Source organism: Tachypleus tridentatus, chromosome 2 (genome assembly GCF_004210375.1).
Source record: "Tachypleus tridentatus isolate NWPU-2018 chromosome 2, ASM421037v1, whole genome shotgun sequence".
NCBI classification, from domain to species: domain Eukaryota; kingdom Metazoa; phylum Arthropoda; class Merostomata; order Xiphosura; family Limulidae; genus Tachypleus; species Tachypleus tridentatus.
In genome coordinates this window covers 133,450,145-133,465,831 of record NC_134826.1, presented here as the reverse complement: position 1 = coordinate 133,465,831, position 15,687 = coordinate 133,450,145, and the positions used below count along the sequence as shown (strand labels likewise).

The 15,687-nt window shown below is 35.0% G+C and overlaps 1 protein-coding gene and 1 long non-coding RNA gene across 4 annotated transcripts in view; one reads left to right on the top strand and one right to left on the bottom strand.

Moving 5' to 3' along the window:
* The first annotated feature begins 1,058 nt into the window (after positions 1–1,058).
* Positions 1,059–8,719, top strand: LOC143245149 (uncharacterized). Its single transcript, XR_013025485.1, has 2 exons — positions 1,059–1,463; positions 5,905–8,719. It is a non-coding gene; the product is annotated as an uncharacterized LOC143245149 (long non-coding RNA).
* LOC143245148 (dual specificity testis-specific protein kinase 2-like) overlaps positions 6,429–15,687 on the bottom strand; it is a 76,195-nt gene continuing 66,936 nt past the window's right edge. For all 3 annotated transcript variants that reach the window (XM_076491131.1, XM_076491132.1, XM_076491133.1), the window contains 2 exons: positions 9,613–10,777; positions 6,429–8,764 (listed from right to left, as the gene is read on the bottom strand). In XM_076491131.1, coding sequence (XP_076347246.1) covers positions 8,755–8,764; positions 9,613–10,777 — 1,175 coding nt within the window. In that variant the 3' untranslated portion in view covers positions 6,429–8,754. The remainder of the gene's footprint in view (positions 8,765–9,612; positions 10,778–15,687) is intronic.

Here is a 15,687-nt window from a genome sequence, read left to right as displayed (position 1 = left end):
CATTTTACAAAGAAATGAGTGTGAAAAGTGTTGGTATTTGTTGTAGTTTCGACATAACGAATTAGGTAAACAAAATTATTGTTTGTTTTATTTGTTTTTTTGGAATTTCGCACAAAGCTACTCGAGGGCTATCTGTGCTAGCCGTCCCTAATTTAGCAGTTGACTAAAGTAGTCATCACCACTCACCGCCAACTCTTGGGCTACTACCAACGAAAAGTGGATTGACCGTCACATTATAACGTAAATGTTTAGCAAAATTATTGATTTCAATAGACGACACTTAAAAATCAATTTATCGTTCTTGTCTTTAATGAAAATCAACTTTCCTTTGCTTTCCTGTAACTTAGAGAAATTTCGATTTAAAATGAACTATAAAAAAACAATTTATCCACCTTATATATTCTAATCTAAAGTGTTTTTTACTATTCATCAAAATGTACATTATTTGCAACTTTTTTTTCAAGTCAGGAGTGATTCATTTATCCGTAACGTAGAAAGCTTTTCCTTTCGAAAGCGCTAGAAATTAAATGTTCCATATTTTGTCATATTCTGAGTAACCCTACCTATTTATATATAAAATAAATTTTAGTGAATTTATTTACTTGTTAATAAAAATTGTAAGAATAATAAAAATAATTACTTAAATTGTTCTGTTACCAAGCAAAATATTTTATTGTATAAAATAGCTCTTTTAGAGGCTACCATTCTAAGACTGGCAATATTTCTGATTGATTTCTCGTAGGTGTAAATATACTTTATTATAGAAGGCCTTTGAAAGAATTTATTAAATGTTAAACATTTTATAAAATGTCAGTTACCAATGGAACGTTTTCCCCATTTGGAAACCAATCGTTTGTGTTCACGAATTATAAATTAACAGTGGTAGCTGTCGTTCCCATAGTTACTGTTAGATAATATTCTACGTAATAACATGTAAGATATGTTTCGAAAACGCCGTATTAAATCATTTTTTATAATATAATATGTAGAGGTGTTGAAATAAACATGACGTATTACAACTGTACTTTAAGCACAGTATGTTTCCTTACTTTATAACACCGTACATACTTTAAAAAGAAGATGAAGGTACGTGATGTACAGGGTGGCCCGTAAGTCCCTACCCATCCATATATCTTATGTATCCAGTGTATCTGTGTGCTGTCCTTCATTCTCACTGCATAATATTATGCGACGCCATGTTTTGTGAGACATTTTCCTCAACATAGCAGGGGTTATTGTTCCAAATGTCGCGGTAACAGCTGCCTTCAACTCATCATTAGTATTATAACGTTGTTTATAATAACATATGGATGGGTAGGGGACTTACAGGGCACCCTGTAGTTATGGAATATAGTGCACAACGAGATGTAAGCGTGTGACATTGTTCAGTAATGCATATTGTACTTTGCGTGTTTCCAGTGCGGACAACACAGGCCAACTGATACGTACTAGGCCTATCAAAAGTAAGTCTGATTTATAAATGTCCTACTACATTCGTTGGAAACAAAAATTACACTAGAGTACAAATTTGTAATAGTTATTTAATTCTTAATCCATTCATTATTTCTGAACACAAAACAACAACAAAATATCTTAAGTAAATTTTATCACAAATATTGAGCCATATTTATTTTCAAAGTTTCACCAGATTTCAGCGTCCAAACAGTAACTTCCTGTATTAGCATGAATAGTGTTTCGGATACGCTTGTCTCTCACCTTACCTTATTTAGAAGTGACAGGTTAATTAGAGGAAAGACATCTAGCTAACAAATCACTTTTGAACAACTCCTGTCAAACTGATAAGTGGTATTTGACTGTCACTCTTATGATGCACCCCATGACCTCAAAATGCTGAGCACGTATTTCTCGTAGTAACAGGACGCGAATCACGAATCGCAGGCCGGCACGTTAACAAGTGGTTTGTTTTCAACTGCAGCAGTCAAAAATATATCTGAAATACCATTTTACAGATCTGTGATCTGAAATTTTTAATGGGCAAATTAAGTTAATGATAAAAATAACAAATCTGTATTACAACATTACTTTATGACGCATATTACACTGGATTGATTTATAATTCTTTGCCAGCTTTTGGCATTCGAATTGTAATATTATTACTAACTCGTGTAATGCTACAGTGGAACCCCTCAGATTCGGTCACCCCTTGAAAGAGGTCATTCAATCTAAGTCCATTTTTTTTTGTTTACATAATCCCTAATTATGTACAGTGGAACCCCTCTAATCAGGCCAGTTTGTCTCAGTTCCGAAGGTGGCTGCTTTAAAGTGGTTCCACTGTAGTTGGATTTCTATTTCCTCATTTGACTCGCTTTCCAACAATGTTTCCACACCTCAATAAAAACTATGCAAAATAAAATTAAACGTACGCACAAATGCTAAAAGGTAAGAAGATAGATAAACAGGAAGAACAAAGTAATTATTACACAAGAAAACAACACCCCAATACATACACAAAAATCACAAGAAAACAATATCCCGTTCCCAGAAATAAACGCTAACACACGTGACTACCATAGTCAAAAACATAATCACAGAACTTATAACAGTATACACAAAACTAAACCAAACAACCAACTGTATTGATATGTTAATCAACATTCTGAAAAAATACATTATGCCTCATATATCACACATAATAACAACACTTAGGGGGCACCTGTTGACAACATGAGCAGTAACAACGAACATGTTACTGTGGATATCCTGCTAATAAATAGAAAAGTGACAATAGCAGGAACGTACTATTCACCAAACAAGCAACTAGACATAACATTACTCAATAGCATATTTTCCCACAACCAAAACTCTATAGTCATTGGAGACTTAAACGGTAAAAGTGTTAACTTTGGATGCAACTATACAAACAATAATGGAAGTCTCTTACAGTTTATAGCCATACTAAATGATAACACCCAAACACATACAGTGTATGCCACTAACACTAGTGACGTACTCGACTTGTGTCTTAGCACATACAATATGAGCCAAAAGCTAATAAAACTTCAGGTGGGAAAAGATGTTGATAACGACCATCTACCAAAAAGCTTCGTCTTCGATTCCCCCCCCCCATTAAAATACAACTGATAGAAAAGAAAAATTTGATTACAATAAAACAAATTGGTAAGACTATCAAAAAGAATTAGACAATCAATTGCCTAATAAAATTTTAGAAGTAAAAAACCATATTGGATTGGATAACTACTGTCAAACAATGGAGTGCCTTCAAAAAGCGACCAATAAAACAATACCAAAACAAAACCCACAAAACAACAAATAACACACGGAAACCAAACACACAAATAATAACCATAATCAAAAAACGAAGACAATTCATGATAACAAGAGACAGAGAACGCAAATAAACAATACAAGAACTCACATTAGAGTACAAATAAAACTACTAAAACAAAATAAATGGGACAATTTTTGTTCAAAATTAAACGATAAAACTGACCCGAGAAAATTCTAGACACATCTTAAACGACTCACCAACGACATTTCAGCCACAAAGAAATATCCTACACTTGTGTACAGTAATACAATAGCTTACACAAAGAAAAAGCTGAAGCTTACAAAAACCAACTACAGAACACATTTAAAACACATACTGATCCAGATATGAATGCTTATTTTTATAACAAAGTCACAAATTATATACTAAACAATAAAGAACAATTTGAACCAATTTTCCCAATAAGTATATCTGAGACAAATACAAGACATATAACAAACTATGAAGATATGATGCTAACGAAAGAAATACCCATACATGAACTTCTTGAAGCAATAAAAAACAAAAAACAAATCTCCAGGTGAAAATGAGATACAAGCCACCCTCCTAGGAAAGGGTACTCCAAAACTGTTTGACCACCTAAAAGCACTTTTTAACTTATCACTATCCTCTAGATACATACCAGTGTCTTGGAAGCTTGCTAATATATTAATGTTCCATAAGGAAGGAAAGCTAGCCAATAAACCTAATAGCTTACCGACCAATCAACCTGACAAGCTGCGTAGGCAAAATTCTTGAAAGAATAATCAGTAACAGACTCTCCACATACTTGGAGATATCTTTTAAATTGCCTTATGAACAAACTGGCTTAAGAAAATTTAGAACAAACAACTGAACACTTAGTCAGACTGAAGAGATAATAGATAACTTTAACAAAATCAATGCATTGTTGCCTACTTTCTTGACACTGTATGGCACAATGGTTTACGGTTCTGTATGCACGAAATGGGACTACCACGTGGAGTTATTTGCTGGTTATCTAACTTTTTGGAAAACAGAAAATGTGGAATAAATGTGGAGGGAATTTCTCTGAGTACTTCACTCCAGAAGCTGGTATCTCTCAGGGAGGGGTGGTTAACCCCATTTATGTAAACAAACTGTTATTGAATGATGCTAATCATGGATTCTCCTCACAGTTCCCTGATGATGTGGCAGTCTTGAAAAGTGCTTCAACACCAGCAATAGCAGCCACAAACATACAACCACAATTAAATAGAATAAGTGAATACTGTCAAAAATAGAAAATAAAAATAAATACAGCAAAGACACAACTTGTCGACCTTTGACTCTAAAGTAACATGGATTAACCACCTAAATAAAATCAAATGTAAAGTCTGGCAAAGAACCAACTATACTAGAAGTCTAACTGGCAAGTACAGTAGAGCATCAATAGACAATATACTAAAAATTTACAAAACATATATTAGACCAGTACTTGACTGTGCAGCTCCAGCTTGGATTAATGTACATGACAAGATACTAAAAACCAAGCTACAAACAATACAAAACACATTCATCACAACAGTATATAGAGTTACCAGAACATCATCATCAAAATTCATACACAAATATTCAAACATACCAAAAGTCAAGGATGGGTTTGAGGTTAAATTGTTCACACTTTTAAATATACATCCCAACTGAAATTAAGTTAATTACAAAATCCACACACGTGTGCATGTATATATATCTAAGCAGTTGACTTGCTACACTCTACTGTGAATAAATCATCCACAAAAATTGAAAAAGGTAATAAACACACAGCAAAGACAAACTGCAGATTTATATAAGGTCTACATATTTAATTTTCTATTAACAACACACATTACTCACCCAGAACTGGTATGATACTTCACTCTAGCCTCATAAACAAATCCTCTCTTGAGTGGCAGTAGTTTTCTAACTGGCCACCATGGTGGTGCTCAATGTATTCGAGCTTTAATTTTGGTAAGATTAGGAATTATTCTGATATTTTGAAGAAGTTGATCACAAAATCAGGCAAGTCCAAAGAAACTGTAGAATTCTCGGTTACAAGTTGAGACGAGTTTTTATTATTGTTACCTTATCAGGATCTATAGAGATGCCATCTTTACCAATAATATGACCAAAAAATTCACTTTTGTCCACATGACTGCATAATTTCCTGCATCCCGCGGTGTTTTTGCGGGATGAAAAAAGATGCTTCAAATTACCATTAGTGATAGAGGTTTGTTTTGTGTTGTTTTTTTAGAAGTTTAGTCTGAGTGACCGTTTCATACACATTTTCTGTTTCGAATTGAACAGAGTTTTTGAACCTAGATATTAACCGAAGATTCTCCGTTTTATAAAATTATTAGCTTTGTGTTTAGTACTCTTAAAAACTAGTAAATTTAGATTCAAATATTAGTCTTAACTTTTGTAAACCTTGTGCTTTTGATAACTTTTGAAAACAACTTAGAAAATATCAACAACTTTGGTCCAACAGTTGAATTTTGTAACTGTACATCTAGCGTGAATTTCAACCTTGAATTCACAACGTAAAGTTGAATTTCGGGATACTATATTTGAAACTATTATCTTGATTGTTTGTTTGTTTGTTTTAATTTCGCACAAAGCTACCTGAGGGCTATCTACGCTAGCCGTCCCTAACTTAGCAGTGTAAGACAAAAGGAAATTGAGCTAGTAATCACCACCCACCACCAACTCTTGGGCTAACAAATAGTGAGATTTACCATCATATTAATAACGCTCCCACAGCTGAAAGGTCAAGCATGTTTGGTGTGACGAGGATTTGAACCCGCGACTCTCATATTACGAGTCTAGTGCCTAAACCACCTATTCATGTTGGGCCACAAAAGCAAGCAAGCAAACCTGTTTCATTAAAAACCTGTACAGAAACAAATATTTCAAATAACTAATAAACTGTTTTGCAGCACTGTCCTATATTTTTTTTAGCGTTTTGAAAACGACGATTTTGTAACTTATGTTTAACTTTAATGTTTTTCTGAAGAAGAGGTAAAGGATTCGCTGAGAATCAACCTTTTTTATGCAATATATATTTTAATTACATCAGTTTTACATTCTGCCTTCTTTTTGGTATACTTATGTATACATACTTTAAAGAAAAGCAAGACAAGTCTTTGATAAAAATTTTTTTTATTAAATTCATGGAAGATCTGAGGTTACATTTCATGCAACTAGTTTACCAGCTATCTCTCTATCAGTCAGCAAGCACAGCATTTATACTTCTGAGTTCAGAATAAGAGGTCACAAACATACAGACTTGTTTTAAAGCAGTGAGTTCTTCCAATCTCTTTTAAGAAATGAAAGTTCTAATTTAACACAAATAAAATACTGAACAAAGTTCTAAAAAAATTACGCGTATTATTAAGCAAATAAAAAGTAAGTGTGCTATATGTAATATCTGGTTCTTAGCACAAGTATCTTCAATTCAAATTCATAATTTTCATGTATCACCAGAGTGGAATCATCTACCTCAGTTTAATATTGTAAAAGCATACCATATTTGAAAGGTTAAACTCATTTTGCAGCCTCAGAAATAAATACAATAACCTTTTGTATTAACTATTTAACTGTAGACATTAATATTTTCAGTATCACATTACTTCAGAAAAAACAAACATATTTTAACATGACTGGAGAAAGCTCAGTGTGATCAAAGCTTGTGAAAACTAGGAATTCCATTTGTTGTATTTTTAACAGCCCTCTACAGGCCATATTTTTATTGACTTTGTCTTCTGCAGCTTAAAAATTATCTTCAATTTTTAACTTATTTTTTCAGTTTTGCATAATACTAACCTGTCTAACGAACTTAACAAATGTTAAGTGTTTTGGTTTGAAAATATCTATATTCATAAACTATTTGGTAAAATAACTATTAGAATACTTCACAAGTTTTCAATTTTTCTCATTGATCTACACAATAAAAGTAAGATTTGCCTTGGATATGCAAGTAAGCCTAAACAATTCTTATTTGGTCATTTATACAAGCTCCACCTACTTTTTTAATATTTATATAAGAAAATCTCTCATACTGAGAGTCATACTGTTATAAGAATTAAAATATAATTTTTTGACAATAATTGTCTGTCTTTGATAAGTTAGTATAAAGCCAATTTTTTTTAGTTGATGAAAGATATTATAAATATAATTTTTTGACAATAATTTTATTAATAGAAATAAGAAAATGCTATATGCATTCAATTATTCAATTAATTCCAGCCTCAATAATAATAATAATAAACCAACTTCATTAATAACAATAATAAAAATCAACATTGTTAAAAATCAAAACGCCTTCCATCTTAAAATACTTGAAAGTAACTGTACAGTTTCACAAGTCTTCTAACAGAATAAGAGAAATATGAACGTCACTTCCTGTTCTAACAAATAGATGAGAAAGCTGGTAAACTAGGTAAACCAACATCACGTATACCTGGTTTCTGTCAATAACTTACAAACTCTGTACAAGATTAACTTCAGAATATATTATTCTACTTGATAAAACACTTTTCATACATGTATACATATTTTCATATTTTTGATGGGGTTTTAAAATACAAACTGCTGAGACTTTTCACAACAAGTCTTTCAAACTGACCAATAGAAAGTCGTAATCATAATGAGCAAGTGTTCTGAAGGCCACTCTGTTCAAATGACAAGTGAAACTGGTAAGGATGCTATCTTTATGTAAGAAGGACCACCATGTGGCAAGAAAACAGATTTGAAACATTAAGTTTTTAGAAATTAAAGTTTTATTACAAAAAAAAGTATGGATAGAGTTTATAAACCAAGTACTACTTACTTCACCAAGACAATCATTTGAGAAGACCAGAAAATAACTTGGAAGAAAAATATGAGTACTCTAATTCTGGAGAAAAACTAATAGCTTCTATGTAATAAATACTGAATGGAAGACTAAATAAAAATAATTAATCTACGAAAGTCACGAGTAAGTTTAATGTAAGGGTCACAGGATGCTACGAACTTTATAAATTCAACGAGCCCTTAAGTTACAGCAAAATGCATTGAAGAATTTCATCAAAGCTCCCGATCACACATTACATGTAAAAAAAAAAAAAAGCCAATAAAAGAAAACAAGTGGCATCCAATTTAACAGGCAGAAAATTTCAAAACAGCTTATAACATCTTGACAAGCTTGTCTAAAGTTCAACTCAAAAACTATCAATACTGAAATTTACAACATGAACTTAGCAATGTAGACATACTTTTGTTAAGACTACACAACGAATACACCTAAAATTCTACTCATAAACTTGAGTTGATAAAATTAATAGTTTATAATGATGAGGTTTCTCACTCAAAATTTCAATGTAGGATACTGCCTATGACATCCAAGTCTTTTAAAACTCCAGAATATTAAATATCTTCACTATTTATAAGATCGGCAAGCCTTCCTTCACCTTCTCTTTGTTTTTCTCTTCTTAATCTAGCCTATAAAAGAAAAAAAAAATATTTTTGAGATTTGCAACTTATAATTATCATTGAAATTTCTTCATTTAGGAAAATAATTTGCACATAAATCAAATAACCAACAAAATGCACATGAACCAGCACAATACCAAGATATCAGACAATTTATTTCATCTTGATTAATACCTCTTCAGCATCTGGAAAATAAGCCTATATTAGTAAAAACACCTAACCTAATGCAAAAACTAAGTACATAATCAACCCATGTTGGTCATCAAAGGGTTAAGAAACTGTATATAGTGAGCCAATGTGTATCATCAAATGGTTAAGAAACCATACAAAAATGTGTTGAGCCTTTTATATTATTTGTTACATTAGGCACACATACCAAATAATGTATCATGTACACAAAACAGAACATAATACTATTCTCCAGTGCAGAACAGAACAAATAATCTAACACTTAAGACTACAATTATGCAAATCACCATTTTATGTATGTAAAATATTTATTTTTAAAATCCACTGGATTATTAGTACTGATACATTCAAAGTTGGTAAAAAATTATGAATAATGATTTTATTTTCTATTTACTGATTTTGTAGGAACTTAGAAGACAGTGAATACAATACCTTTTCTAAAAAATTATGAACATTGTAATTATAAGATTTATGGCAGAAGAGGAGAAATGTTAATATAACCAAACTCCATGAAACAGTATAAAACGTTTCATAAACATTTGTTCAGAAAAACATAGAATACTATGTACCCATTATAATTTGCTTTTTTTAACTAAACCATTCACACCCTACTAATACCAAATTGTCCAAAGAATATAATACTAATAACAACTAAAAGTCTTTCAAACCTGTCTTTATGTTCCTCTGACGTCTTGAGAAACTTGGCTGTCCTTCCATTGCCAAATAGGAAAGAATCAGGATGAGGCTGTTCAATCACTGTTTCAGGATCTTTTGTAACTTCTCTAACAAAAAAATTTTGACTAGGCAACTTTGGCCAGTTTTTAAAGTCAACAGACTCACAGCCAGAGGGCTTCAGTTCATTACTTATCAATATACTTTTTCTACGATGGTTGATGGTAAATGTTGGGTCATCCTCTGCAACAGCATCTCTTTCATACACACTCAATTCTTCTAAACTAGATTCCACATTATTTCTCACATTTAGCAACACCATTTCTGTTGCCTGCTGTGAACAAGGGACACTACAGTAACAGCCAGAGTCATCTGAGTGATAGGAAGATGGCCTTTTCCTTCCCAGAGCTGCTTGACTAGAATCCTTCTCAGAATTGAAACAACTTTCTGACCTTCCTTCCTCTTCAAAGCAACAAGAGTACTGCTCACTGGCCTCCCATGATCCACTTGACTTGAAATGTGTACAGGAACTATGTACTTTGGCACTGGAAAAAACCTGACTGTGCTGCAAGAGTGGTATTAAAGTGGAACCTGAACTGAACGGCACAAACCCAACATCCTCATTTTCTTCCTCACTCTTCTCACAGCACGTTGAATTGTTCTGGACGGAACTCGACACTACAAGTCTGGCCTCAGCTGGTGGTTCTGGAGAAAGAGAGTTAGGTGATTCAGGTATGTGGCTATCTGACTTACAGCTGGAAATATGTCTTAATGTCTGCTGCAGTAATGTCGGAGAAGGAGCATGAGAATGGACAGAAAGCCTTTGAAGCCCTGTGGACAGAGATACTTTTGCAGATGACAAAGCCTCTTCTGGACTGATTGGGCTTGAAGGGGGAGTTGGTGCTCCTGATGGAGATGGAAGGTCATAAGAACAGCTGGGGGACAATATTGCTGGCTGTTCCACAATCTTCTTTTGTCCCTTGAAGAGAAAATGTGTATTGAAGGGATTCTGAGAGTTGCTATTGGGGACATAATGAGGGTCATCTTTTGACATTACTTCTCCAATGTCTTTTGGAGTCACACGAGGGGGTTTGATTTTACGAGGAGTTTCAACCGGTATTAGCTGTTGGCTGTCTTCACACCAGCTTCTTCGGTTACTAACTAAATAAAATAACCAGAACAGGAAAGAAATAAACACCTCTTAAAACAAAGTTTTCTTAGTATTCATCTCATAAACTCAATACTTGAAGGACAAAAATAATCCTCTGAAACTAAAGTTACTTATCTTAATATCAAAACATTCACATGTCTAATCAGTAGCTTTGTATTTTGTCTAACTATATAAACAAAAATGTTATACATTAATCTTTTTCATTCTTTATTTAAAACAAGAAAGGAATAACTTTTACATTGTTACATAGACAATACACTGTTAAATAGAAAACAAGTTATAAGAGTATCTTGTTAAACTGAAAAAAATAGTCTTTTTTTTTCTTTTATAAAGCAAGGAAATATAAAGGGCATATATTACGCAGAGAAAGTACATTTTTATCTTGTACAAAGAAAAATAAAAGAACACCTAGTAAACCAAAAAGTGACATTTTTTAACTTGTTACAGTGTGAAAAATAAAATCCAAACTTCTTCCTCGTATATAAAAAGGACACAGGAGTAACTTGTTACAAAAACAAGAATTGCTGCACCGAAGGAGAAATTCATTTCTTTTTCATCTTGTTACAAAAATATGGACATCACGTTATTCATAAAAAAGATTAATCTTAATGTTCACATAATTTTGAGATAAGAGAGGTTTTACTATCACCTGTTGATAGGTAGTCCAAGATTTGTACATCTCTTTCCAATTAATGAACTACAACTGCTAGACCTAACTTGGTTTCAAAGCTTTTTTTCTGTTTTACACATTTTCTAGTAAAGATTGGTTGGTTGATTTAGTGTTTTATGGCACAAAGCAGCTAGGCTATCTGTGCAAAATGTACAGTAAAAAGGTGAAAATAAAGTAAATGTAGTAAAATTCATAAAAGAAAATGAAAATAAACCAAAACAGCATGTAAAAACATAAATAGCATAAAACCAATGTTGACATCCAGTCCACAATGTTAAGAGAGAAACTACAGTAAGAGAACTTGTAAAGAACTTTCTGCAGCATAATGGTAATTATCACAACCTGCAAGGAAGACTAACAAGTAAGTACAAGAACCACCGTAAGTCACCTGAGTTGGTCTTTCCAGTCCTGGTTCTGGGTTATGTGTCATTATGGCCATTATGAAAAAGTAAAATAATAAAAGTTTTAAAAGACATGCAGCAAAATTGTAATAATAACTTGTCAGGATGACTAATGGGTAGTTCAAAGGGATAGTTCAAACAGCAGCGTTAGTCACCTGAAGTTCGCCTTTCCAGTCCTGGTGTTGAGATATTTAATGTTACGGCCTTTTTCTAATTTCAAATAGAATAAGAGAGATTGTGATTCTTAAAAGGGAGCCACAATAAAAAAGGTTTAATAAATAAATATCCAACACTTAAATGAGATTAAAAAGATCAATGGCCTTTAAAAAACTAAAAACTTTATCAAGGTGAACAGTGTCACTGTCACCAATAATACTGTCTAATGTTATGGGTAAACAAACCTTGGGACAGAACATGTTGAAAATGATGCCATCATTGAGAGTCATAACCATGGCAAAAAAGTAAAATGTGGCTTATTGTGATTTGAGTGTTACATAGACTACACACTGGTGCATCAGAACAACTTCCTCCTTCCGATCCTTACGGAAGCAAGACAGCCAAAGTCCAATATAGAGTTTTATTTGGAAAAGCTTGTTTTCGCAATGCTCACTCCAAGTCGACTGCCAGCTGGCACGGAGCTGAGCCTTGAATACAGGACCATAGTCCATGTATGGAATAGGCACTGCAGTGATAGTGCCAGAGCAGATAGATTTAGCTGCCGTGTCTGTAAGCTCGTTTCCCCGAATACCGACATGGCCTGGTATCTAGAAAAACTGGATATAAGTAGATGTTAATGAGAAATGGGCCAGTCGGTTTTAAATATCAGCAAGAACAGGGTGTGAACTAACGTAAAGCAATTCCAGAGCAAGAAGAGAACTAAGCGAGTCAGTATAAATAGTGCAGTTGGAGTACTGCTTAGCTTCAACATGATCCAAGGCAAGAGAAATGGTGTACAGTTCAGCAGCAAACAAAGAAGCTGTAGGGCTTCTGCGTGCAACCACCAAACCACAACAAACCATGGCAGAGCCCACAGAGTCACCTGATTTGGAACCATCCGTATAAATTGGAATGGAAAGATTGTTTGAAAAATGTTCAGTAAATAAAAGACAGTACTTCCAATTGGGAGTATCTGCTCTTTTCTGATGACTTAAAGAAAGGTCACATTTGGGGACTATAATAAGCCATGATGGGATGGACTGACCAGTGGATACTGCAATGTTATCCAAGGACAGACCCAATTCATCCAACTGTGCCTGGATGCAAAGGCTAAAAGGAGCAATGACAGATCGTCTGTTCTGAATAAGTATGGCCCACCAAGGAAGGAAAACGCATCCCCAAGTAGGATGCTTTGGTAAGGAATGAAGTTTTGAAGAATATAGTAAAGACAGTTGCAGACAGTAAAGGTGCAAAGAAGGTTTGTGAAACTCTATGTGCAAGCTCTGAACTGTGGAGGCGCATAAAGCCCCGGTGCAAAACCAAAGTCCTTGATGATGAATGGGGTCCAGCATCTTTAAGGCTAAGGGTCTGGTAGAGTCATAGACCAGTTATCCAGTCGAGTTTCGATTGAATAAGAGGACGATATCTTTAATGTAGAACATCGATCAGCTCCCCAACTGGTGGTAAAGAGGATACGGAGGATGTTCAGTGCTCTTGTACATTTGACCCGTAACTGCTTTAAGTGTGGTATAAAGGTCAGTTTATGGTCAAAGATAAGCCCCAAGAACTTGGTCTCAGAGACCATAGGCAGTGAAACTTTACTGATACGGAGTTCAGGTCAGGGTGAATACCCCGTTGGTGGCAAAAGTGCATGCAAACGGTTTTAGAGAGAGAGAAATTAAAGCTGTTTGCCGTGATCCACTTCAGTACATGATCGAGGGCAGTTTGTAGTTGCCGCTCAATATATCTCATGTTTGACAGCTGACATGAGATGTGAAAGTCGTTGGCATAGAGCCCGTTTGCAACAGTAGGAGGGAGTTGTTCAGTGATGGCATTTATTTTTATACTGAAAAGTGTGACACTCAAAACACAGCCCTGAGGGACTCCAAGTTCCTGCAGAAAAGTGCTTAAAAGTGTCGAACCGAAACAAACTTGGAATTTCCTGTCCATTAAAAATTTTTTAATAAAAATGGGTAAATGGCCCTGTAACCCATATATATGGAGGTTCCGCAAAATGCCATACCTCCATGTTGTGTCATAAGCCTTCTCAGTGTCAAAGAATATTGATACAAGATGTTGTCATTTGAGGAAAGCTTCTCTGATTGACATTTCAAGTTGAATCAAGTGGTCCATGGTGGAGTGCTGTCGTCAAAACCCACATTGGGTGGGCAAGAGAAGGTTGTATGATTCAAGGAACCAAACAAGACGAGTATTAACCATCCTCTCTAAGGTCTTACAGAGACAGCTCGTCAAAGCAACTGGACAGTAGTTTGAAAGAATCTTCAAATCCTTCCCAAGCTTAGAAAAAGGTAAGATACTAGCCTGGTGCCAGGCATTATGAAAAACATTCTCCTGCCAGATCTGATTACAAACAATTACAAGAGTATCAAGAGAAGCAATAGATAGATGGTGCAGCATGTCTTAGTGTACATCATGTGGTCCAACAGATGTACTGCCAGACCAATGAAGGGCCAGTTTTAGTTCCACCAGTGAAAAGGGAGGATTATAGTCAGTTCAAGAAAGACAATCACTTCAAAAGGAAAGAGGTGATTGCTCTGCCCGAGTCTTGATGGCCAATAAGGTGGAGGAACAAGCAGAAGTGCTAGATACCCACCAAAAGCTTTCACCTAGGGTATCAGTGATGCTCCAGATATCAGCCACTTCTTGGCCATCAGAGAGTAAGATCAAGAGGGGGACAGAATTGCAGTGCCCACAGACCTTTTGAACCCTGTCCCATATGACTTTGGAACTGGTGGTAAAAGATATGCTAGTTGTGAACTTAATCCAAGATTCCTTCTGGCTTTGACGTCTTACCCACCTAGCATGTGCACAGGCCAGTTAAAAAGAGATGTGGTCTGAAAGTGTGAAATATCTGAGGAAAGTATCCCAGGCCTGTTTTTGAGCCTCCCATGCCATGTGGCAGATAGGATTCCACCACGGACAAGAATATAGTGGAAAACGTGTTGAGGTTTTAGGAATACATTGAGCAGCTGCTTGTATAATACAGTCAGTTACTCCTGCCACACAGATGTCTACTGATGGCTGACAGACGAAGGGTGGATCAAGTACCATGAGAGTAATGAAAGTAGACCAGTCTGCTTGATCAAGCTTCCACCGGGGTATGCAGACGGGGTGGCTTCGACCACGGCGTCTCTCTCAAAAATATAGGAAAATGATCACTGCCTCATGAAAAATGGGAGAATAATGAAGGGGAGAAAACAGAAAAATCAATAGCAGAAAAGGACTGACTTGGTGCATGAAGATAAGTGGAAGAACCAGTATTGAAAAGAGAGAGGTTGTGATCAGAGAGCATATGCTCTACAGAGTGACCCCTCCCATCAATAACAGCACTTTCCCAGAGAGGATGATGACCATTAAAGTCCCCCAGGATTAGAAAGAGAGACGGCAATTGTTCAACGAGAACATCAAGGTCTGATTGATCATATGACTCTCCAGGCGACAGGTAGATAAAACTAACTGTGATGGTATGACCCAAGGAAACACAGATGGCTACAGCCTCCAAGGGTGTGTTGAGTGACAAAGACAGGGTAGGCACATGCTGATCAACCAATAGTGCCACCCCTTCATGTACTCATCCATCACACAGCCTGTCATTTCTGTACAGAGAAAACTGCCAAATGGTGACTGTATTAGCAGGTTTTAGAAATGTTTC